The sequence below is a fragment of the Pungitius pungitius genome, chromosome 5, assembly GCF_949316345.1.
Source record: "Pungitius pungitius chromosome 5, fPunPun2.1, whole genome shotgun sequence".
Classification (NCBI taxonomy): Eukaryota; Metazoa; Chordata; class Actinopteri; order Perciformes; family Gasterosteidae; genus Pungitius; species Pungitius pungitius.
Window position 1 is genome coordinate 8,763,992 of NC_084904.1, and position 23,912 is coordinate 8,787,903.

Here is a 23,912-nt window from a genome sequence, read left to right on the forward strand (position 1 = left end):
CTGAACTTCTTTATTTGGTTTCTTTGTATGTATGTATGTATGTATGTATTACTTGGATTGTTACCAACATCTGGTGAAAACGTCATGTCAATATATTTTCCTGAGAAAAATGGTGACGTGTTCAATACTTATTTCACCACTGTATACCTCCCCAACCTTTCAGCATGCTTTCCACTGCGTCGGTGTGTCGCTAAGGAACCATATGGCTTGATATGGCTTTGTGTTTATGAGACCTCAAGTTGTATGCAGTAACCATCTTTCATATCCAAATGAGCTTTATTCTATGGGAGCACTCGGCGTTCTGAAATATAAATGTACCACATCCCACCTGAGCACTTTGAGTGTGACACCGGTGTCAGACATACAACGGCTTTCAATTCCTTGATGATTTGGAATTTCTTAACCGGTAAGTTTCCAGGCCGTTGTAAACTGTAGATGTTTGTTAGGAACTACTAAAGTAGTTAATGACGGCAAAGGTAGTTTTTGTTGGTATTATTGTCAAAGCAGGCCCATAAGCTACATGCCACATGATTTACTGGTGAGGCTCAACAAAACACAGACTTCTCCCATTTATACCCATCAATGTTTCTACCTCTGAAGGTCCTCACAGAAAACAAACACACAAAGCAAACCTTTTCCAACACATACTTTACTCCAGTGTAATAAAATACAAATTACAGGATGCACTTCAAACAGACACTATACAAAGTAAGCTGCCAAGGCGGCCATTTTGTCTTTAGGTTTTCTAAGATTGCCTCGCCGTCCTCTGCCGCGTCCCCGTCCTCCTCGTCTCGCACCCCCACCCCGGTACCTCATGGTGGCGTGTTTGAGCTCCACCAGATCCTGGAAGACTGGATCACAGAAAACACAGCCAGTGTGCTGCGTCTCGCCGGCAGGCAGGGGAGTGCGGGTCTTGTTGAAGTCCACAGCGACCAGAGAGGCTTCGCAGGCATCGCAGCTCTCCTGAGCAACCTTCATGAACAGAGGGGTCAGCAGGAGACGTGAGAGCTGACATGTGCTGATCTCCTTGTTACTACACGTTAGTGTGTGTATATATATATATATATATATATAATATATATTATATATATATATATATATAAAGGAGAAGCGTTTACACACTGCATGGGACATTTGGCTGTATATTTAGGACAAGAGAAAGGCATGGTGCTTACCTGCACTCTGTGTGCATGTTCAAAGAAGTGCACCACCACGTTGCATTTATTACACGCCATCTTCCATTTTGGTCCAGAAGTGGTATCCAGCACCAGAACCCCACCATCACACTCCACACACTGTCCGATGCCCAAAGAGTTGAGAGAGTGCTGACAGGAAGGATGGGTACATTCATTGCATCCCATACCTGGGGAATCACAGATATGGCCTTGAATTTATATCCTAGGTATCCACCAATTAGAAAGTTGCAGTTTAAACCTAGGTCTGTACTAAACATCAGATTTGATCATTTTAACCTATTAGGTTTATAACTGATTATTTGTATAGCATTTTCATAATAAGCCTCTCAATTCTTGGCTTATGGTAAGAAGTGTGTTCAGTCAGGTCACAGTGACCTTGACCTTTGACCACTCCATTCTATTCAGTTCATCCTTCAGTCCACGTGCATGTTTGTAGATCTAAATAGAAAAGTCCAAGCTTAAAAAAAATAGTCTGTAATTTTCTACCTAATTCATGATAAAAACTTGTAAGACCCAATATCGACCTACTAGTCTTCTAGGGTCACAAAGCCATCTGAGCACAGGCGTGTCCTACCTTTCTTCATGTCCCTGAAAGGCGGGTTGCTGAAGCAGTACGGGCACAGCGGGTAGCTTTTGCCCCGAGGCCCAGACGTCCACAGCACCAGCTCAAATTCGTCCAGCGGGCAGCGCAGCTCCTTGTACAGCTTGATGGCTCCGTTCTGGGGAAGACTGTAGGTCTCGTCACAGTGGGAACAGTGGAGCCTGCTGGGCTTGGCCTGTACATCAGGGTGGGATGTGATGAAAGGGTTATTCAGTGTGAACTACAGGAGGAAGACGTCACATCCTCACCAAGCTGCTGTACTGCGGCCCTTACAGAGGGTGAAGGATCCATATTCTTATGCCCGCTAAGAGAACCACTCAATTTGAGACATCCCACATCAACACATAAAAGGGGATTACTGGACTTCACCAACAACACGATAACTGGGTTAAGCCGAGTTATTGTGTGGAGACAAACTAACCCAAATATAGGTGAAACTCAAAGAATTAGGAAAATTGTGCAAAAGCTCATTACTTTCAGTAATTCAAGGTGAAACTAATATATTACTAATATATGACTAATATATTAGTCATACAGTAGTTTCACCTTTTAAGTTGAATATAATAAAAAAAACAATAAAACTTGATGACAGACTCAGGAAAAAAAAAAAAAAGTCTCTGGACTGTGATGAGGAGAAATGTTTAAAAATGAGACCACTTCATCCATGGGTTGCCTTGGGTTTCCACCGGAAACGGAACACTTATCAGTCCCACACAACCCACTACGCATACAATCTGATAAAATAACAGGAAGAGAGATGTGCAGCCTCATGTTTTCATTCAAGGCCTAAAAGAGAATAGCGGGGAAACGCAATGTTTACTCTTTTTTAAAGCTGAACTTAGAAGGCCAAAGCACAACGGGAAGACAGGAAGTGCCAGGCGATACCAGCGCGGGCCGGTTCAATGTTCAATGTTAGCGCTGGTGGGCAGCAGGGTAAGAAATCTACTTCCAGTCGCATTTCCCCCTAGACCAGGGGTTCCCAAACCTTTGAAGATGAAGGGACATTGTAAGTCCGCCCAACCCCACCATCATATAACTTTTATTATTTTTAGTGGGAGCGGCCATGTCATTGAGACAAAGGGCATCATCCCAAGGAGAGTCCTCGTTACCATACAACTATGTTTCAAAGACTAAACAGAACGCAGATGGTAGAATTATGGCCTGAGCCACCGGAAATGCATGTTCATATCTGCAAAGGGCGGGTTCTCACACATTAAAGAGGTGTCATGCTCATTTTGAAAGAGGCTGAGTCAAAGACAATCAATACCACACACAATTGCTGACAATCTAATCTCCCGCCATGCTTTCTTTAAATGGATCCTTTAGACTCCTCTGCTGACCTGGATGTACTTCATGAAGCGGCGGCACTTGCCACAGCGGGACAGGGGCTTTCCAGAGGCAGCAATGGGGGAAAAGGAGACTTCCATCAACTCATCCATGCCTGTAAACACACAACACACTGAAGCACTGCATAGGGTGGAGTTGTTGTTGTTGTTTCTTCCATTAAGTTAATGAAAAAAAGTTTCTGGATTTTGCTTCACTTCCAATAATTAAAACGGCAAAAAAGCAAAAGGGAGTGAGTCATTGCTTTTGAGATGTGAGCCAAGACCACAGTATCAGTTTCTATTACCAATGTGCATTCAAGTCACAAATGGTTGAAATATTTCCAATTCAATCCTCATTCAAGGAATTGAAACATTGAACAAGATCTTTTTTTCTTGATGAAGCACATAGTTAGGTACAAATTATTCAATGTGTGTGAAGTAGTGGAAGTGGCACCATCATAAGAGCTGTTTGATTCCTCTAATGCTAAGGAAAGGAGCTTCAATGCTTCCTTGCTTAGCACCTTTAGCATAGGAACCTCTGGAACAGCCTTTATCATAGGAAAGGAGATCATTCGTCCCACAATTCCTTGTGGCGGTAATATTTGAATAGTAACGGATCATTGAGCCATTCAGGAGAAATAACGATGATGACGTAGAAACAGAGATCATGTGAGTAACTTGATGTTGCAGTGAACTTACTGGGGATGGAGTCCACAAAGTAGTGGAACTTCCTCTTGAAGATGTCCAGCGTGTGCTGCAGGACCTGCTGGAAGTTAGCTTTACCGAGAGAGATGAGGTTCAGCTGCTTCTCCACAGCACTACGTATGGTGGGCAGCACCAGCTCTGCATCTGCAAAGCACACAGCCAAGCACTTTCATTGTAATTATTAAGGTCCATCCGATGCGCCAAAGGGTTATTTAAATATCACCAATCGGAGAGGATTCTGGGATGTTGCTATGAATCTCATCCACACGTCAGAGCATGTGCACAGACCTGTCTTGTAGTAGCCATGGACCAGGACAATGCCCAGGTTGGTTGGCTTCAGCTTGCGTCCGTTCTCGACGGTCACATAGTTCCTCTGGCAGATGTTGTTGATGTGCACAGGAATGCTGGCATCAGTACCTGACGATGGAGGACAGACGGCAACATCTGAACGAGTGTTCATCCTCATCACCCATCTGCAAATCAATGCAGTCTTGCATGTCCTCTTGGAGACAATCTGTATTTATAAAAGGTCAGTCCACCTTTTAAATAGTTTTAAATACCAATATAGGTACCTGTAAGTAACATGCATCTGGTTTATTCTCCTGATCCCGGATCAAACCACACAAGCTGCTTCCTTTCCTACTAATTCTACCAGCTACCAAATGGGAATGGGATGTATTTGGAACAGACATTGTAGAGGTATACCAATGCCATGTTTCTCCATGAGAGTGATGAGTTCAGCCTCGGTCAGGAAGTCCGGGGGGCTGGTCTGCTTTTCCACCAGCTTGATCTCGTCCACCGTGAAAGAGTCCCCACGCTCACAGACGGGCATGGCCTCTTCCAGAGGGATGCCCTGCCAGGGCATCACCGCAGTGTAACCTGGGAAAAGAGGCTGCACTTGAAACTGCTTGTTCTAACCAGGCTGAGTGTAAACCTCTCTAGACTCTGACTACAGGTCATTACAATGACAAATCCTCCTCCACATCACTGTCCCTTTATTACAGACAGAGTTGGTTAAAAGCAAATGAAAGCAGCGTCTTAAGGGTCTGTCTTCAAACTGCTGCTGTTTGGAGCCAATAATGTTCAAGCTCTACCTGCTGAAATAAGAGTCTTGCCACTGCACGAGAAGGCCTCCGGGCCAATGCTGAAGTCAATGGTGGTCTGTAGGTATTTGCAGTCTTGACTGACGGTGGCAATGAAGTGTCGCGTGATGTAGTCGTAAAGCCGCCATCCGTCACTTCCTGTGACCAGCAACAAAGAGGACACAGAAGCTTGTTCACTACATCTTTTCACAGATCTCATATGGGACAAGTATCATATATTAATCAATTAGTTATATGACTTACCCAGTTCCCCTTCTGAGGCAGAACGCATGGGAGTGATAGGTGGATGGTCCCCTACGTCCGCTCCTTTCCTGGGCCGGTTCAACCCAGTCGAGAGCAGAGCCTTCACCTGATGGAGAGGTTAAACATGAATGTTTAGCAATTGGCTTCCCAATGCATTCAGCACTGGGCGTGATGTGGAGTCCTCCTCGTTCCCACAGATTAATGACTGTCAATGGGGGAAGGAAGTTAACCTTTGTCTTCCTCAAGGAAGACAAAGGTTAACACCAGGTCTCCTGTTGGTGCTCACCTCTTCTGCCCACATGGGATTATTGGTCTGCTGCTTCAGTACTCCCTTCAGGTCAAAGTTCTCTGGGTAGTGGGTTGTTTCAGTACGTGGGTAGCTGATGTAGCCTTGCGTGTACAGGCGCTCTGCAATCTGCATGGTGTGCTGAGGACCCATACCTGAAACATCCAAAAGTAACATCAATTCCAGTCCAATTTGTCCATTACTTTGCTTTAGTCCTGGAACTGGACCTGCTATGCTTTTATTTATTGGATTAGACCTCAAAGTTTCATGACTTTGAGCAGAACTATGAGCTAAAGGGAAAGGATTGTCGAGAACATACCTAAAGAGGAGCTGGCCACTCTCAACATCTCCACAGTGTTTAAGGCCTGAGGCCTCTGCTTCGCCTTCTCCTTCTTACTCACTGACTCCACCTGTAAGGACCGAGGCATTTCTGTAGCTTCATATCAGATTTTGCATTGGTGAGTCCATCAGTTAGTGGGAAATTAAAATATGCAACACCAAAAAATGATCTAGTTTTTAACAATACAACAGACATATCAAATAAAATGCCCATTCATTGTCAGAATTAAAATATTATTTATTTATTATTATAAATATAATTGAAATATTGAGTAACAGCTGTGGTTGTCCTGGATAAAAACAATCTGAAATGCTAAATTCATTACAGAAGTATGGCTACATTTGACTATTCAACCAACTATAAAACACCCACACTTCAGACAAATGGCTACATATCATTCGTTCGTCTTACCTGGGCCTCCCTGGATGTCTTGGCCATGTTGACGAACATCTGACCCACGTCCCTGTCGAAGACCCTCACCCTGTTCCAGTCCAGTGTCAGTGGGCTGTCCTTCCCTCTGAACACCTGACCAACACAGGATAGGCCTGTCAGTGTAGTACGGAAGGAAGGAGCAGGTGAATGAAAGAGGAGCCCTACCTTTGCCTGGATGACCCAGTAAGTCTCAGGTTTAAAGGACTGGATCTTGTCATGGCGCTCCACACAGAAGCCTAGCGTTGGGGTCTGGCATGGTCCAAATGAGATCAGGGAGGAGTCTAGATTGCCGTACTTACCCTGGAAATACTTGGTCTGGAACCTGCAAGATGACCAACAAAGGGCAGCGGTAATCAGACTGGCATTTTGATTACGAAGCCAGGGCTGAGAAATGATGTTAACCAGCACATGCATGCCTCAAACCATGACACTCAAGAAATCCAAACACATTGCTTATGCTGTTAGGACTGTTGGTGGGAGTTTGTGGACAGGTACCGGGTGAAGGCACAGCCAATGCGGAGATCCAGCTCCTGGCGGGCATCCACGGACAGGGCCTCGTTGCGGTTGGGCTCTCCAAGGCAGTTCATGGCGTTCCAGATGTCCGTGTCAGTGATGGAGCTGAATTTGGCTCGGTAAACAGTTCGCTCCCTGTCACTCCCCTGGTTCATCACCGGCTGGATGGCATCCAGTACCTGTGAGGAGAGAGAATTAAGAACCGGCAAAGAGATTCAGGCAGCCTGGAGACCGACTCGCTGAGGACAGGGACTGCAGCGGACACCACAAAGGTCTCCAATGACACAAGAAAAGTCTCTACATTTGCTGCTGGTCGCTTTTGACAAAAATAAAGTCACAGAGAAGGTGATTTGAAGCGAAAGGATGAAAAGTTGGAGGGAAAATAAAGACGCTGTAGAGATTCCCGTCTCATCGCATCAAAGAGGTTTCACTGTGAAGATGGTCATGCATTGAGCACAGGGATAAAAACCAGGGGATGTCGGAGTTACCTCAAAGCAGATATTCTCGCCTTCCTTATCACAGTCCAGCCATAAAACCACGTAGTCACAGCCTCGGCCTTCGACCTGATAGAGACAAGGAACCGCGGGTTAGAGCCATGCCACGCCCACCTGCAGCAGGTCACACAGGTCGCTAGGCCTTCCACACCTCACCTGGAGGAACTTCACCATGTTCAGTTTGGGGTTGGCCTCCTTCTTTTCTGTGGGAGCTTTGCTAAAGAGTTCTGCAGGGTCCACTTTGTCCCAGTTGTTGTACTTCCCTAGAAAGAAATCAGAGTTCTTAAATGCTTTAAGTCCATTTAGAAGTTAAACAAAGAGATGCTGAAGAGGTTGAAACTCAAATTGGTTTCATAGTGCATTCATATATATAAACATAATGGACCATTCCATTAAGAAGTTGGAGGATTAGGATGTGGAGTAGTTGATGATTTGTGATGCCCTGGGTGCACATCAATACAGTCTATAAGAGTTTTTGACCTCCAAACTCAAAGCTTACAATGTTCATCAGTGTCAATCAGAAGCACAACAATAACCGCACATTTCATCCTGCACTAAGATGTCAATACAATCTGGGTTTTGTGTATTCATACTACACTTCTCATACTGTCGTACTGCCGCTCCTCGTTATTTGTTAGCACTCATTATTTCATTGTCTGGCCGATCAATATTGCCTTGTAATGTAATTCCTGAATAGGTAACGGAATGTCAAGCTTTTTGGGTTATTGACAGCCAGCTTGGGGGAAGGAAGACTTTAGTGGACGATACCCACCGATGAAGTCCAGGCTCATCACATGGCCACAAACAGAAGTCATCTTGAAGCGTACACTTTGGCCCTGGAAGCTGCCGGGGTATTCGTGCACTGAGCATGCTCCGTTGAGCCCTTTGCGACTCGTACAGCTTCCTGAGGGACAAGAAGAGCAGACAAGGTGATACTCAGACAACACAGTCATTTGACAAAAGGCACAAGCTGTGCATCTTTGTCCACAAGGACATTCGGAACCTTTCCATGTCCACTTTGAAGGGAGCGATCAATAGAAGGGACATTTCATTTGGTTAACCGTCTTATAACCAACAACTAACAATACAGCATTCTGACATCAACATGCTCAAAGCTGTCACACATCAACCAGTTTGAGTAAGTAGGGATTCAAAATGAATCTAGGGATTGTTATCTCATCATTCGACAACAGCATGCTTGATATTGATGAAAACCACTCATTCTGTGTACTGATAAAAAGTTGCTGTTGTTGTTAACATACATGTACCGGTGGAGAGGAGCTTCTTTTAGAAACAATGACCGTCTCACCTTCCACATCTTCTACACTTTATACAAGCAGACCAGGAAGAGTGTAGCATCTATTTTTATACTTGCACTATTCAACATACAACTGGGTTGGAGATTTTGCACAAAAACAAACTGCATTTGGTGTTAAAACTACCGTGTGTACAACTACCGTTTATTTAGATATTTAACATTCAGTGATGAGATGTAATGCTATGCAGACGTACCAAATGTCACTGAAATAAAGGAATTAAAGAATAATGCTTAACATTATTCTACTTATACTAATTACTCCATTAGTATTAGTGAGGAGGAAGTGGAGAGGCTGAGGGTGTTCCCTGTGAACAAGGCTACATACTGACGTCATCTTTGAATAGAATAATTCTCTCAAGGCTAAATATGCTAATGACGGGAACATAGACAAACTTTTATGATGGGGACCAGAGTGACCAATATGTCTTCTTTCTACCTACCTACCCCCCCCCCCCCCCCCCCCACGCTCCCCCACCAGCAATCCTGGCCACATAAATAGAGGCATGTCCAGATACAGGTCTGAAATCAACTCAAAGGACACAGTGAGCTTGCAAAGAGAAAGCAGAAGCGCCATCACACCGGTCTCCAGTCATGGAACAGCTCCAGGTAAGAAGCCTGCCTTGATGATGATGATGACCTGAGGCTACACTTAGCTGACCATTAGAGTAGATCACTAATGCTTTCAAAAGGATACGTCCAGGATAGTCTAGTTGAATTAAAATACACCAATTTTCCGTTGACACAGAAGATTTGTGTGTTTTTAAGTTTAAAGATCCAATCGACAGGATTGGTTGGGACCAATGCAATGGATATCTTTACCTTCCATAGGACACCTATCGGTTTGTAGGTACTACAGGATGTACACAAATACAACATCTTTGGGGATTATCCCTAGGTTTATACAGACGTTCATAGAAATCAACCCTGAACGCATTGACATACTTCACTAGATCACCATGATTCACGTGGTAATATGGACCGCTCTGTAGGAGGACAACGTCCAGGTGCCCGACTCACGCTAACATCAACCTGCTTGTGTCCTGGTCCAGCTGCTGCGGTTCTTGCTGCTGTGCCTGCTGGCCCATCAGCAGATTGAGGCCATGCCCCTGGGCGGCCAGTGTGTGGACGAATCCTTATGCACGTACAGCCTGCAGGACTACTACAGCCAGCTGGTCAACCTGCCCAGCCGCATCAACGAGCGCAGCATCGCCCCCTGGAGCTACGTGTGAGTGGACCTGACATTCATCCCAATGACCTCGCGTCACTCCAGGGTCTGAACCTAAGCTGCACCCAGGGAAACATGTTTTTTTTGGGGGGGGGGGGGGTTAATTGATCATTTCTGAGCTTTTTTGTTGATGTTTTGTGTTTATGGATCAGAGAAATTGATCCTTATTCCTCATCTGTCACCAGGGAGAACATTGACTTGAATCGGGTGCCTCAGGTCCTCCATGAGGCCAGCTGCCACTCCTGCAGGGGACTCAACAACGAATTTGGTCTGGAAAGCGTCCCGGTGACCCTGAGGATGCCCGTGCTCAAGAAGAGCTCCCACTGCTTCCCAACCACCACCTACTCTCTGGAGTTTGAGCTCGTCACCATAGCGTGCATGTGCGCCGTCTCCAGGTACAGCTGAGAGGGACGGACTGCTCCGATGTCAGCGTAAAACGTCTGTGTGTGTTGACAATGTGCATGGAATAAAGACTGTAGTTTCTGAGACATAACATTGATTGTTACTGTTGTCTAGACCCTTCATCTTAAAGAAAAACTTCGCTACCTAGATTTCTTTTTTTAATCCTCCAAAGACATTACCCTTTAGCTAATGCAACCACTAGTGCTCATGCTAATAGATAGCATGCTGACTACAATTATGGGTTATGGTAATGTTGATTAGTTATTTGGTACTAGAAATAGTGGTCGGTAAATATTAATTTCGATAAAAGTAGTAAATAGTTGAGTTAAAACCCCTGATATAAAAGGTAGGGGAATCACTGAACCAATGTATATAATGATAATCATAATAGTAGACCTTCGAGTAAAGTACACATCATATTGTGCTAGTTTTACCATGTAAACATATAGACATCCCAGCCAGAGCCTGTAGGTCCAAATAGATGGTCTTTTCTTACTGAAGCCTCACCAGAAAGGATGAAACTCAGTAAAACAAAGTAGACTGAAAGTAAACACCCATAGGAGCCCACAGCTGATCAACCAGATGAAAAAAAGAGAAATAGCCTGTCACTTCTTTTAGAATTAACACTGGTATACAGTGGCTACAGCTGTTTTAGTGGTGCTCATACTTTGGTTAAGTAATATAATTAAACACTTAAAAAGCACATTTCCTATATTTCTATTATACTTTTAATGATCCTGGCTCCCAGATGGTGGAATGAGCTCTCCGATGACATCAGGACTGCAGAAAGCCTCGACATCTTCCGCCGAAAACTCAAGACACACCTCTTTAGACTCTACCTTGACTAAAACACTAGCAAACTGTAGCACTAACAAATTGTAGCACTTCAATTGTACTTATAATGCCACTTATCCATAACATGTTTTGAAACTGCTTATTTAATGAAAAATGTACTTTCTTGTTACTTGTTTTCTGAGTTTGTATCTATGTGGAAATGCACTTATTGTAAGTCGCTTTGGATAAAAGCCTCAGCTAAATGACATGTGATGTAATGTGAATTATTTCTCATCTATACTTGGATACCTTTGCTTAAGTACATGTTTGAATGCAGGACTTTGTGTGCTTTTTTGGACGAGTAGTGTTTTACTTGAGCCATCTTATTGAGGCAAAGAAGAGCTGCACAGTCTTCATTGCATATGTGATGCATAATATAAGCAGCCCACTCAGAATTTCTGTCACACTATCACCAGTACGCATGCATATCCAAATGGATCCATCTGGCCATTACCATGATGATGCAGCCTTTAGTGGATCATCTCAATGAGGAGAAAAAGAGGACAACAAGACTCTCTCTCTCTCTCTCGAACAGACACGGCGAGGGGGGACAGACAGACTCGCAGAGGGGGCACAGTCTTGCATAGGAACCGGGGGACAGACTCGGTGCAAAGCTGGTCCTCGGTGAGTGACCGATACCCACAGAGTTGACGAACAACAGCCCAACGTCACCCTAGTGATCTCAACGGGAGACCTTTGTTGTTTTAAGTTAGCTGGTTAGCATTAGCCAAACGGCCCCGCTGTTCTCAAAGCTAATTGAAACGATGACGTTAGTGTCGTCCATTGTTACACAGCGCAACGGTCCTCACCTTTAGAGAGGATCTTGGCAATGGACTGAGCCAACGAGGGCTTCTCGGCCACCATGAGGACAGTCCTCATCGTCAACGAAGAACCAATTTCTCATTCAACTTTTAGCTAACACAGCCGGTTTCAGTAAACGACGAGAGCGGCCATGACAGTCCTTCTTCTTCTTTTGCTTCTAATGGCGGTAGGCTCACAGCGCCACAGAGTGCATTACCGCCGCCACTGATATTTAGCCAAAGAATATCAGCGTCAGAATGTCCTGCTCATCTCTCGGTCACACCTTGGTGATGTGTACTATCAGCCTGAAGTTACTATTGATTGCTTCCTTTTTAATGCCATCTGAAATTGACCAGAAGTTCGCTCGTTAATGAGATTTTGAGGGGCCTTAAGTTTGAAATGCTACATTTCCTGATATTTTCTGTTATGTGTAAATTAATTCTTTATAAATAAATTTGAATAAGTAATTACACAATTGAAACATCATTTATCCTATATATTGCATCCATTTATCTGTTTTTAAATGTATTATCACATTTATATAGCATTTACAGACTTACAGACTTGAATGAGTTTGACACATTCATTGGAAGTGCCACTACCGTAATCAATAAGTGAAAGTCATGCGAATATATAGTTATGTGATACTTAATAGCATTTGGATGATATCTGTATAATGTCTGATCCAGTAAACACTAGCAGTCATCCCTTTACAGCATTATGATGCTTTACAGATGATTCGAACCACATGTTGAGTGGATACCAGACTACAAGGGCGTAACCACACATTCTTTGGGGGGGTTGTGTCCTCCAATTTTGAGAAAATACCAATCTTCCCCAACAATATACAGCAGAAAATACGCAAAATATATGTTCTACTTTTATTCCTTTAGATGTGAATTCAAATGGTAAATGTAGTCCTCAAAACTATGTTCAAAATGTGCAAATTTTCATGTATAGATATAGAATTGTAGGCAATGCACTTAACAAAAGAAATGAGGAAGGGTATTCATTTGGACCCCCCCCCCCCTCCCTAATGTCTAAACGATGGTTACGCTCATGTGTTCTGTAGCTGGAGGGATGAATAGAATAATGGATACCGATTGATGTGAAGTGAGCGGTCATTTTAGTCCATGCATGTGTGCAATTGACAGGAAGTGTGTATTTGAGTTCATTTAATTAAGTCATTCATTCTTGTATTCATTTGTTATTTGGTCCATATATGCATTTTTACATGTAAATACATATTACAATTATGATGATAGACACATCTCTTCCAATCATCTTCAGCCATGAACTTCAGCCCCTAAAAGGACTAATGTTGACTAAAAGTCAGACGCGTCATTTGAACCTGTTTTCAATTATCAATCCGACAGCTTTAGTAGGCCCCATGTGTTGAAGGGTTGGCTGCAGACTGTTTTTCCTTTCGGCCACTAGACAGCAGTACAGGACATGGAATAACATTCACACACCCCAACCCCAGAGAACGACCTGCAGCCGACCATCAGCCTCTGTTTAAGACATTTGACCAATATTTAATCACATTAATGAATGCAGGGATTCTGGTTGTTTTGTGATTTTGTAGATAATATAAAATAAATTCTCATTTAGTTTATGAAGCAAACACAATTATTTATTCTTTTGAATACATGTAATAAAAGTGAACATATATAAACGTAGTTTCATTTTTCATGTTCTCATGTTTATAAAGGTTACAGACTACAAACTGATCTAGGTGTTCGAAGCTCACTTTATTTTATTTGGAAAGAACCAGTGGTAAGATACATGATAGATGGAATGGACCTTTGACATAATAATGACAGTGACATATTCAGTGGTCGCTGATAGCTGAGACCAACAGATCCTGCTGTGTCCCCTTTAGTACTCGAGGTGTTTTATTATAGTAGTGTGGTGTATTTTTTATTCTCATAATAGATATGGTCTACATAAAATGTATCATATTATATGACTGAAAGGCATACATATGTCTATCCTATTTGTATCCATTTTAGCTAAAAAGGTTAATCGAAGGAAAGGAACATATATATTTCATTGTCACTTGTTACCCAAATAGCTCGATACACAATCCTTTCCAAAATAAAAGTGAGTTACACATTCGTACATGTATGTCAGCGTTGTTCCGTATTAGCCAGAATGAGTTTACCTTTAAACCTTTGCACACTTTAGTTTACAGCTTGTTATATGTGGCCAGAAACACTTTCTTGGTGTTCTTCCAAGTGTTTTAACCCCCTGCTTCCATACATGGTGTCATGGGAACCTGTAAAGGAAGTTCACCATCACACGCCACGCCGCTGAGTGCTTTGAGCTTTTCGTGTTGATTGATTTTTGCAGTTATCTGATTGTGTTGGGATTAGTTTGGTGCTGTGTGTGGGGTGAGGTGGTGAAGTGCTTTTTGCTCTTTTCCTCCAGATGGAAGCAGAGGACTCGTGGAAGTTCACTGAGTGGAGCTCCTTCTCCAGCAGGAGAATCACCAGATTACATTTTGCAGGTCAAGGAAAGTGCGACTGTGGATCAGGCTTCTCGACTAATTGTGAGACCGGCGGTTTAATCCCCAGCTCCTCCAGTCCTCATGGAAGATACTGAACCCCCCATTTGTCCCAGAGGCTGTGCCATTGGTGTGTGACGGGGTGGTTAGAGCCTGGTGGGCAGGTTGGCACCTTGGATGGAAGCCGCTATTCTCGCTGTATGGATTTGTGTGTGAATGGGAAAATATTGACATGTGGAAGTGCAACGCTCACAGAGAAAGGCCCCGTACTAATGCAAGTCCATTTACCACCCACCGGTTAGTTAACCTAGTTAAGTGAGTACAGATTGTGATATTGAACCAGTGGACAGAGCTGCATTATTCTCACCTTGTGTGTCTGTGTGTGCGCGCATGTTGGTTTGAGGGCAGATTATTGAATGTTGCAACCCTGAAAGGTTCCACAATGTCACGAATCAAATCAAATCATCCCAACTAAATCGTGAGCAGAACGTTATTTTTAATTGCTGGGATTGTTCAGTTATTGCACATTGTGTCCCAGAAGGCTACGTCCCGTGACTCCGAGAGCTGTAATGATTGTTCCGACCCCTGCTGTTGTGTCCAAAAGCACTTCCCCTCATTGAAAGGTCCTACATGGGATGCTTCAGCCTACAGTAGAAGGCTCCAGAGGACAGCTTTGAGTCTGAGGTGCAGACGGGGACAGACGGGGGAACAAGCTTGTCAGCTTTTGGGCTCCAAGCGCAGTGTTAGACACGCTGCCTTGAAGTCTAACGTACTGTGGCCAACCAATCGGATCCTGTACACCAGGGGTGTGGGGCCCGCCATCATTGCTGGCAGCTTGCTCCCCTCTGGCAGGCTGAATGGTGTTAACGGTACCGGGGAACTAAAAGATCAATACTCTCTTAGAGCTCCAAGAGCCGAGAGACCAGAAGTGAACTCAGTCCAACTCCCTGTTGTCTGCTAGGTGCGACGGATACTTGGGGAACTGATCCAGCTCCATCTCTCCTTCTAGTCAAGTGTCTATTGAAGGGCTGGTGTAAGGTTGGCTATTATTCCAGCAATATCCTGGTCTGATACTGGGAGATTCCTTTCTATGTCCTGCTGCATGCAGGTCCTACCAACCCTTTGTGTTCACTGCACACTATAGGTTTACCTCGAGCGGCTTCAGAAATAACATAAGGACTATAAGGACCAGCTATGGATAGAAGTCTCAGTGAGACAAAGAGATGCTCTAAACAGCAATAAATGATATAAATGCTTTCATGTGTTTTACCTACAGATAGTATGTGTTTTTGATTTCATTCAGTGAATTATGGATTGGTGGGAGGAGCCTCCTTTGGACTTGTGTCACCGAAGGCATCCCACTCACTCCCAGGAGGATTGATAAGTTTGGGATTATGACGTGTGTGTGTGTGGGTCTGTTTGTCTGTGCATGTATGTGTATGTGTTGGGAATGTGCCTCATTACCCAGCGACCCTCTCAGCACGCCGCCCCTTATCGCTGTGTTCTAGTTCCTCTTTCTTCCCCTGCATTCCTCCTCCCAACCTTTAATTCTGGGGCTGTTTGAACAGAGTTTTTTCTTCTATTGCAACAGACGACCTCTGACCTTTAGGTCCAGGGTGAGCAAGGTATGCTATGCAGGCGTGACGGCTGAATACTTGAACTCTCTAAACATTCACAATTCTCTTCACGGTTCAGAAACCAGGAGCTTCTTTAAACACAAATCCCACGAGAATGGTCATTATTTATCTGATGGAGATGACTTAACTGAACTTTTACATTGTTTGAATACAGGAAGGACCGCCCACATCTATATCTCTGCAAGCTCATAAGTAAAGCCACGCCTTTCCATGTGGTGGAATTTGAAGTGCATGTAATCGTGTAACCAAAGAGCAATTTCAGGTTGAACTACTTTTCTGAAGCATACACCTTTACGGTGCTTTTCACTTCAGAGGGCACCCATGTAATATTTTATTCCACTGCATTTGGGAGCTTCATATTTGACTAACTGACAGCATGTCAAATATTTAAATGAGATCACATCAAAACCATGCATGCATGCATGTCAGTAATATTAATAATGATAACCCTAGGAACCATACTGAAAAACAAAGAAGTATTTAAACTTTGGATTTTTAAAGCAAATGGTGCTCAAACTTTCTATATGAAATATTTCTTGAGGTATTACTTTTCACTTGAATGCAAATAAAACTGCATGATGCAGATTAGAATTGTTGTTGTTTTATTGTATTTTGTTGATATATTAATAGATCATTTACATAGTTCTATCTGAAATGGAAAACGTACGGATAACACAGTAACTGTGAATTTAATATCAAATGTTTTGTATATTTTGTGATTACAGGAGGACGGAACTATTTTCTTGATCTATTTATAAAATCCAGTTTATAAATAGAGTTTAAGTTCATTTGACCTGTCAGATGAATGAGTCTTCAGGACACCAACACAGTTAAGTCATTTATTTCCAATGTTTCTGTCTTCTTTCTTCATGTAGACATTTAACCACAGCTATGTATGCAACAGCTGGATTTATTTGGGATTAATTTTCACCTTTAAAAATGTATATGATGCAGACATTGTTGATTATCATTGCCCTATTCTTCATTTTGTGATCAAATTAGTTATCCTTTAGAAAAATACAAAAAGCATTTCTGACTTAATGTGAATGTTTTTTTTACTCCTGGTAGGCCTTTAATTAAGTATGTTAGGCGTATATGCGTAAAAGATTCTTTCCATAAAACAATTATTCTTTTACTTTATAGAAATTTACAAAGAAAAAACGACAAAGACATTTAAATACCGTTTCAAATAAATCAGATGAAATCGTAAAATTAGTTGTTATTAAATTATTACAGTATTTATTGTATTTGATATATTCAGCTAAAGAGATTAAACAAAACGCTGATATTATAATAATTTGAACCAGGTTCTTGGTCTTTTGAAATTCGTTAATAATAATTAAATTAGCCATATTGCCACTAAAATCCCCCGCTGTGAAAGTTGTATAGGAATTGTTTTTGACCTTAATTGTTTCATTCTCTGTGTTAATCCTGTCAGGTCCATTAGTTTGCCCTGTCTCGGCTAAACGAAGCTCTGGTTGATCTAAACTGGTTTAGTCAGTGCTCAGCTCCCCCCAACATGTGTGGTCCGGTAGATGCTCCGTTTAACCCTTTCCCCGGTGCCTCTGACAGGACAGCCCGGTAACCACCGGACTGATGGCTGGGACAGCCACGCGCGGAGATATCCAATCACTACCTTGCTTTGGTCTATCCCTCCGCCGAGAAATGTAGTCCATCCGAGGTGGAAAAAGAAAATAGCCAATGTTGGCACGGTGCTATGGATACGACTTTCTATATATCTATATATAAAATAAGCCTTTAATGGCCGCAATCTCCTAACATTGGATTAATCGCATACAATTTGAAATAAACATCTGCAACTAATCGGTGTGGATGTGTTTGCGATATGGTATGGATAAACCAACCAACAGTGCTACTAGTCTCTGGCATGTTTAACAGCAAAATACTCGAGCAGGTATCTCCCGCGAAAGGCAAACGAATAATTTTAGTTTTATCGCGTTGTATTCACGGTGCTTTTTCCTTTACTCCTGGTGAAACCGGGCTCCCCCAGCCCTGGTTTTCCCCACTCTGTCGTCACTCTACTCAACGCAAGGGTGGCCTATTGCACATGGAAGCTGCGAGGCACAGTATTTTCCTTTAGCAGTAGTTTATTGATAACTCGTGTTCCTCACTGACCCATTCCATCTGTGAGTCTGAGCTGAGAAGGCAGTCTCCAATATACCGGATTTCCTACCTATCCGATATAACTTGAATGCAGCACGGCACTCCAACCTAAGGCCCCGCCCTCTGGAATGCCGAAAGGCCTAAGCCCGCCCCTCGGCAGGAAAACCATTGAAAAACACCCTGATATGAGGGAGGGAGGTGACACAAAGGGGGGCACGAGTGATTACGAACCCACCGTGACGGAGAGCGAGAGCGCGTGCAATAGTAACGTGGATTTGCATATTCGATGCCGGCCATTTGTCTACAACAGCCCCCATCGATCAAATGTATTACTTTACACGCTGATTTAGTGTCGAAACAAAAAGTACAATACTATAACTAATACTACAACACTAATAGCAACAAGAGATATCTATGAGAAAGCCTTTCCTGAGGGAGATGTCACATAATGACTCCTGAAAAAACTAATGAAAACAAGATTAGAATCGAACAAGGCATCTAAATTCAATAATTTGTGCACCTGATTATTGTGAAAATTGGTTTTGTAAAAACTGTCTTAGAATCATTGTTTTTTTTTCATGTATTTACAGTTGAAAAATAATTGATCCTGAATCAAACAGCTCATATTAAGTCTCAGAGGAAGAATAATTTTTTAGGTCACTCATTCTACCGTAAATAAGTAAAATTTGTTTACCCCTGATCTCTGAAAAAAACAGTCTTAAAAAGAACATTTAATGTTTTGAAATACTTCTTTCTGCACTCACTGCCTTCAAATGTTAGTAACTGAAAGGTCATCAAACAAAAAGTCTGGGAAATCCCATTGGAAAAATGTTTATTTAAATTGGTCATCATTAAAGATAAAAAAGAGTAGATAAAACACAAATAATCAACATTTATTTGAAGGTTAATTTCCTAAATAATACCTGACTACAAATCAAATCGGACGTTAACAGATAGTTCAAGGCCTAATGAGGGTTTTGATTAACAACAGTCCTGACAGGGGGCATGGAGAAATCTTCATTCATCTCTAGAATAGAACAACACCTGCTCCAATCTCACTGCTGCTCGGAGAACAACTGAAATACTTACATTCAAAATCATTTTATCAAATATTTGTCCTTACCGTGAGCATTTACATTTTGTCCCACTTTACTTATATCAGAGGGAAATATCACACTTTTCACTTGTTTTCTAACTTGTTATATTTTAGAAAATGTATATAAACAAATATATGACAAGTGAATGTCTGATTGTATAACTCACTTGGTTAAATTTGTGATAACTCATTTTGGGCTATAAAAAATGTTTAAAAAGACATTGTCATAACATCCTAACCTGCATCACTTTGAATTGTGGGAAGATTCCCTGAGAACATGCACACTAAAAAGGTGAGCTTTTTGCTGTAGGGTGATAGTACCACCCAGCAAACATACCGGGCCATCATCACTGCTGCTGCTGTCCTTAACAACAACTGCTGTCCCGTTTTGTGTCTTCCATGTGTGTGTGTGTGTGTGTGTGTGTGTTTACTTCTCAGAATAGTCATAACATGGACAACAGATATGTGCCTACTTGAAGAGTTACAGAGGTCCGTTCGACTCAGGTGAGAAGAAGTGATGACGTTCAGGAAGATGCTGCTGTTGTCATTTAAAAATAGAAAAATAGACAGAGGAGCATATTGCAGCTCACAGGCCATTTGTGTTCATATTGATTATAAGTTACTGTCTTTTTATATTTTATGAAAGTCCTTGGGGTTTACCCCCTCCGGTTTGTTGCCTCTACACAAACAGCATCTACTGTAAACTGTCCCACGGGGGCCAGGTAATAACATTCCTCCATCTTTTTCTTAGCTCCTCTCTGTCCTGTTGCATGATGGTGTACACAGTTCCTAGAACAGGAGGAAAAGGGGGTACATTTTGGGTACACTTCCTGCAGTGTCCCCCACCCCCCTCCCACTCTCTGGGGCTGGCGCCATGCTGCCCAGAGTAACTTGAGTCGTCAAGCGGCAGCTCAAGTGTCCGCTCCCTCATCCTGACATCTGGCTTCTCTGTGGCTGCTGACCCCTGGAGGTCACAGGTCAGATGGAGGGCTAAGGGGGTGATATAGCTGGTAGATTTTCTTCCACTGCCAGTGAGATGCAGATTAAAGAAACAAGCAGATTAGGAACATTTTCATTCTTTATCCAATCCAGTCTTTTATTTATAAAGCACACTTTAAATGAACACAAAGGTTCCCAAAGTGCTGTAGGATAAAATAAACACAATAAAACATAATAAATAAATAAATCAACTGTCCAGATAAAATACCTGTTGCACATAAAATCAACAGCCTACGTAATGTTAAAAGAAAAGAAAAGAGTTGTGTTTTAAGTTAGACCGTGAGGAGGCCTGTCTCATGTGCAGAGGAAGTTCGATCCACAGTTTTGGAGCTGCAACAGAAAAAGCTCCGTCCCCTCTGAGCTTCAGCCTCGTTTTTGGAACACTCAGGAGCAGCTGGTCAGCTGACCTGAGAGATTTTAATGATTCTAACCTATAATGTTGGCTCCAATGCTATCGTTACTTGAATCAAAAAATGTATTAGTACTGCCTATATTTCTACCTCTATTAGTACTGCAACCGTTACTATATCTGCTACTAATAAAACTGCTACTGCAGTTAGTTAGGTGTACTATTGCTACTTCAGCTTCTGGTACTACGACTACTGTTCTACCATGTTGGGCTACTGCAGGCCAACTGCTACTGTTACTGCAGCTGGTTCTGCCTCCGTTAATACTACCGCTATCTCTACTACTGATATTGATGTTAATACTGCTGATATTGTTACCGGTCCTTCTAGTGGTACCGCAACTACTTTTACTATTACTAGTTTACTACAGTTAATGCTACCGCTATCACTGCTACTAGTGTGCAACTTCCACAGCTACCACCAACACTAGTGATAGTGGTACATCTGCTACTGGTATTACTAGTACTTTACTCCTAGTACGTGACTCATATTCTGCCCTTCATCAAAGATGCTTGATCACATTATTAAAATCCACTTGTTTCTTTCTACAAGTTGCTTCTAGACTTGTTGTTTGGACCGTACAACATTTAGTTACACTCCATTTGATTATGTAACCAAAATACCTGTATATTATATATATTTGTGGGTTCATTGTCCAGTTTGCGCTGATGGCCCTGAGGCAATGTTTTTGATTTTTGGAAGTCTGTATCTGTGTCCTCCCTGTCCTCTCCTTGGACACCTCGCGACAAACCAGTTCATTCCAGGTTTGAGAGTGTAAAAGGAGTAACTTATTTAACTTTTTGGATATCCTCAGAGTGTTGCCCCTCTGTTTGGATATAGCTAATGTTTACTAATCCGGGAAATGCCTTCAATGCCTGGAAGTTACTTGAAGAAAGAAATATGATAACTTCTCCCAACCTTAATTAGACCCTATTGTTGATTATGCGTAACCCTTGTTAACGGTCCATTTTCTGAAAGCCATGCCATGACCTGACAGGTGTGAGCTACCAAAGTGAATACATTGTAACATTGTGTAATCGACCTTTCGTTTCCACATGTAGAGGGGGCACAACATCAACCTTTGGAAATGTGCTTGGTAGTTTGATGCTTAAATGACTCGGGGGGATACGGACGTCCAGCTCGGACACAATACCTGAAAACACCTGCGTGAGCACTGTTGCCTCATTAATCAGATAAGAAACGGCAAATGAACATATGTTGGGAACAAAAAGTGGTTCTACTGGTGGTTCTTTAAGGGGCAGTCATTAACACGAGGGGAAGAATAATGACTATCTGAACCCTGGGCACACAGGGGAGTATATACAGGTGGGTGGATGGGGCAGGTGAGTAGGCACAGTGCAATCAGGGGAAAGACACACACACACCCATCCATGAGGCTAACGAGACGTTACAGACCAGTGCACGCTAAACTGAAATCATGGCTGACTGCGCAATACCCATCAAGCACAACATTTTTTGAAGAATTGAAGGGGGAAAAGAATGTTTTGTCAGCAAATGTTGCAAAAAAAGAGTGAATAAACGTTTTCCTCCACAATGTTTTTACATCATTGCGTTTCTCATTTCTTGCTTCAAACATTGTTTGCAATCCGTCCGTTCAACCACTTCCATGATTCACCAGAGAGCGTTTTTTGGAAACTACCTGTTGTGCTGCTACAGATCTTTAAACACACTACCTGAAAATCATCACGGTTATTTCAAGCATGTGCTCCTTCATCCAGAAGCTGTTGAACCTTCTTCCCACAGATGGCCTTCTGCTGATAAGAAGGGTCTTACTGAAGCTCTGCTCTTCACTGATATTCCAACCAATCCAGACTAGTGTCTGTGTCTTTTCATTTATCATGATAAAGTGCTGAGTGTAAAATCTTCTCTCTGTGGTCAATGGATGGGTTGCAACATGTCCAGATGAATTGCGGATGTTCTGGTTGACGACTGATGACATGGTGGAGTTACATGTACAAAGGGCGGCACTTACAATGCTGCTACCTAGGTTGACTTCTGCTCTGTGCTATCTGTTGCACAATGTTCAGTAAAGATTAACCTGCCGCTGCCTGCACGACAAACAAGGTTGGACCCATGCATCAAATGGCGTGTGTCTTTCTGTGTGTCTGCCAGAATGTTGCATGTTATGCTGCTACGCTTTGTTTATTTTGATTTATTGTAAAGCTGCAGCCAAAATGTTGTTGTTGTTGATGATGACGATAGTTCAGAAAAATGTCTTGTAAATTCCCACTTAAAGGAAACATCCTGATTCCAATGATCCAGTGAAGCATTGTGTTTATGTTTGTGTGTAAAGACGGTATCTTAGCATTTACACGGCAGCAGTGGCTACGTCGCTGTTAGAAAGTCACTGGCAGTGGACGACTGATGGCGACATCACATACTGTGGGAAGAAGCTGCCGTAGTCGTAGCAGTGCCTCCCAGAGGGGAGAAGTTCAATAAGGTGCCGAGTGTGAAGGGAGTGAAGGAATTGAGGGGTGTGAAGGGGTTGGAGTGTCTGTAGTGACAGCCCCTCTCCTCCCTCTGCAGGTGTAGAAGTTTGGGACCACTGGCAGCATCAGGGACTCGGCTGCAGTCACTGAGGTCTGCTCATCCAAACCAGTGATGGATTATTCTAGTGTGAAAGTGGACCAGCAGCTCCCAGGGCAGGTTAGACTTCCTGGGCTGTTACAGGAAGTACTTCCTTGGCTGGGCCTTTTTTCCGGATGGTACATACCCCTTTTACAATCTACAAACTAATTAAATCAGTAAATGCTTTCAAAAAAAGATAATTTTCGGTTTGGGCCTTTCTGAACAATTAAAACCATATCACACCCACAGCAAAATAATTGATCACCCTTTTCTCCATTATGGCTCCATGCCTAACATTCATTAAAAGTGAATGTGAAATGCATACTGCTATTTTTAAGACACTTATTCGTATGACGATTGGTAGTGTCTCAATGAATGTATAACCTCTAAGTCAAGTCATATTTTTTTTAACATAGGCCAACATCCCAGATCATCTATTTACAATCGGTAGAGCAAACAACACCCTCTGTCACTGAACTTTTCATCTGGGAAAGGAAAAAGAATCTCCCCCTTCCAAAAACACTTTAACACTCAAAAGATGGGAGAAAGCTGAGGACGAATAACAGTTGAGGGATCCGTCCCGAAATGACGTTTCTGTACAGAGCGTCCTGACGCATTCTCTGTGTTTTTGATAAGTTTTAAACTTCCCCATGTGTAAACATTTTACAGATAGTGTGTTGTGTACCTCTTGCACTTCCCTGAAGCAATTAATATGGCAGATATAAACTTTAAAATG

General features: G+C 42.5%; 2 protein-coding genes across 2 annotated transcripts; one reads left to right on the plus strand and one right to left on the minus strand.

Annotated features, from left to right (window-relative positions):
* Positions 1 to 631: 631 nt before the first annotated feature.
* On the minus strand, positions 632 to 12,009 carry top3b (DNA topoisomerase III beta). The gene is made up of 18 exons (XM_037483424.2): positions 11,827 to 12,009; positions 8,011 to 8,142; positions 7,395 to 7,501; positions 7,233 to 7,307; positions 6,727 to 6,923; positions 6,397 to 6,553; positions 6,211 to 6,324; positions 5,779 to 5,869; positions 5,460 to 5,614; positions 5,174 to 5,279; positions 4,922 to 5,068; positions 4,533 to 4,706; positions 4,116 to 4,244; positions 3,822 to 3,971; positions 3,138 to 3,238; positions 1,771 to 1,972; positions 1,176 to 1,363; positions 632 to 972 (listed from the first exon to the last, which is right to left on the minus strand). The coding sequence occupies exons 1-18, from the start codon at positions 11,894 to 11,896 to the stop codon at positions 700 to 702; spliced, it is 2,568 nt and encodes an 855-aa protein (XP_037339321.2). The 5' UTR covers positions 11,897 to 12,009; the 3' UTR covers positions 632 to 699.
* On the plus strand, positions 9,086 to 11,288 carry LOC134129056 (interleukin-25-like). Its single transcript, XM_062562319.1, has 3 exons — positions 9,086 to 9,162; positions 9,606 to 9,781; positions 9,967 to 11,288. The coding sequence occupies exons 1-3, from the start codon at positions 9,148 to 9,150 to the stop codon at positions 10,184 to 10,186; spliced, it is 411 nt and encodes a 136-aa protein (XP_062418303.1). The 5' UTR covers positions 9,086 to 9,147; the 3' UTR covers positions 10,187 to 11,288.
* Positions 12,010 to 23,912: the final 11,903 nt, after the last annotated feature.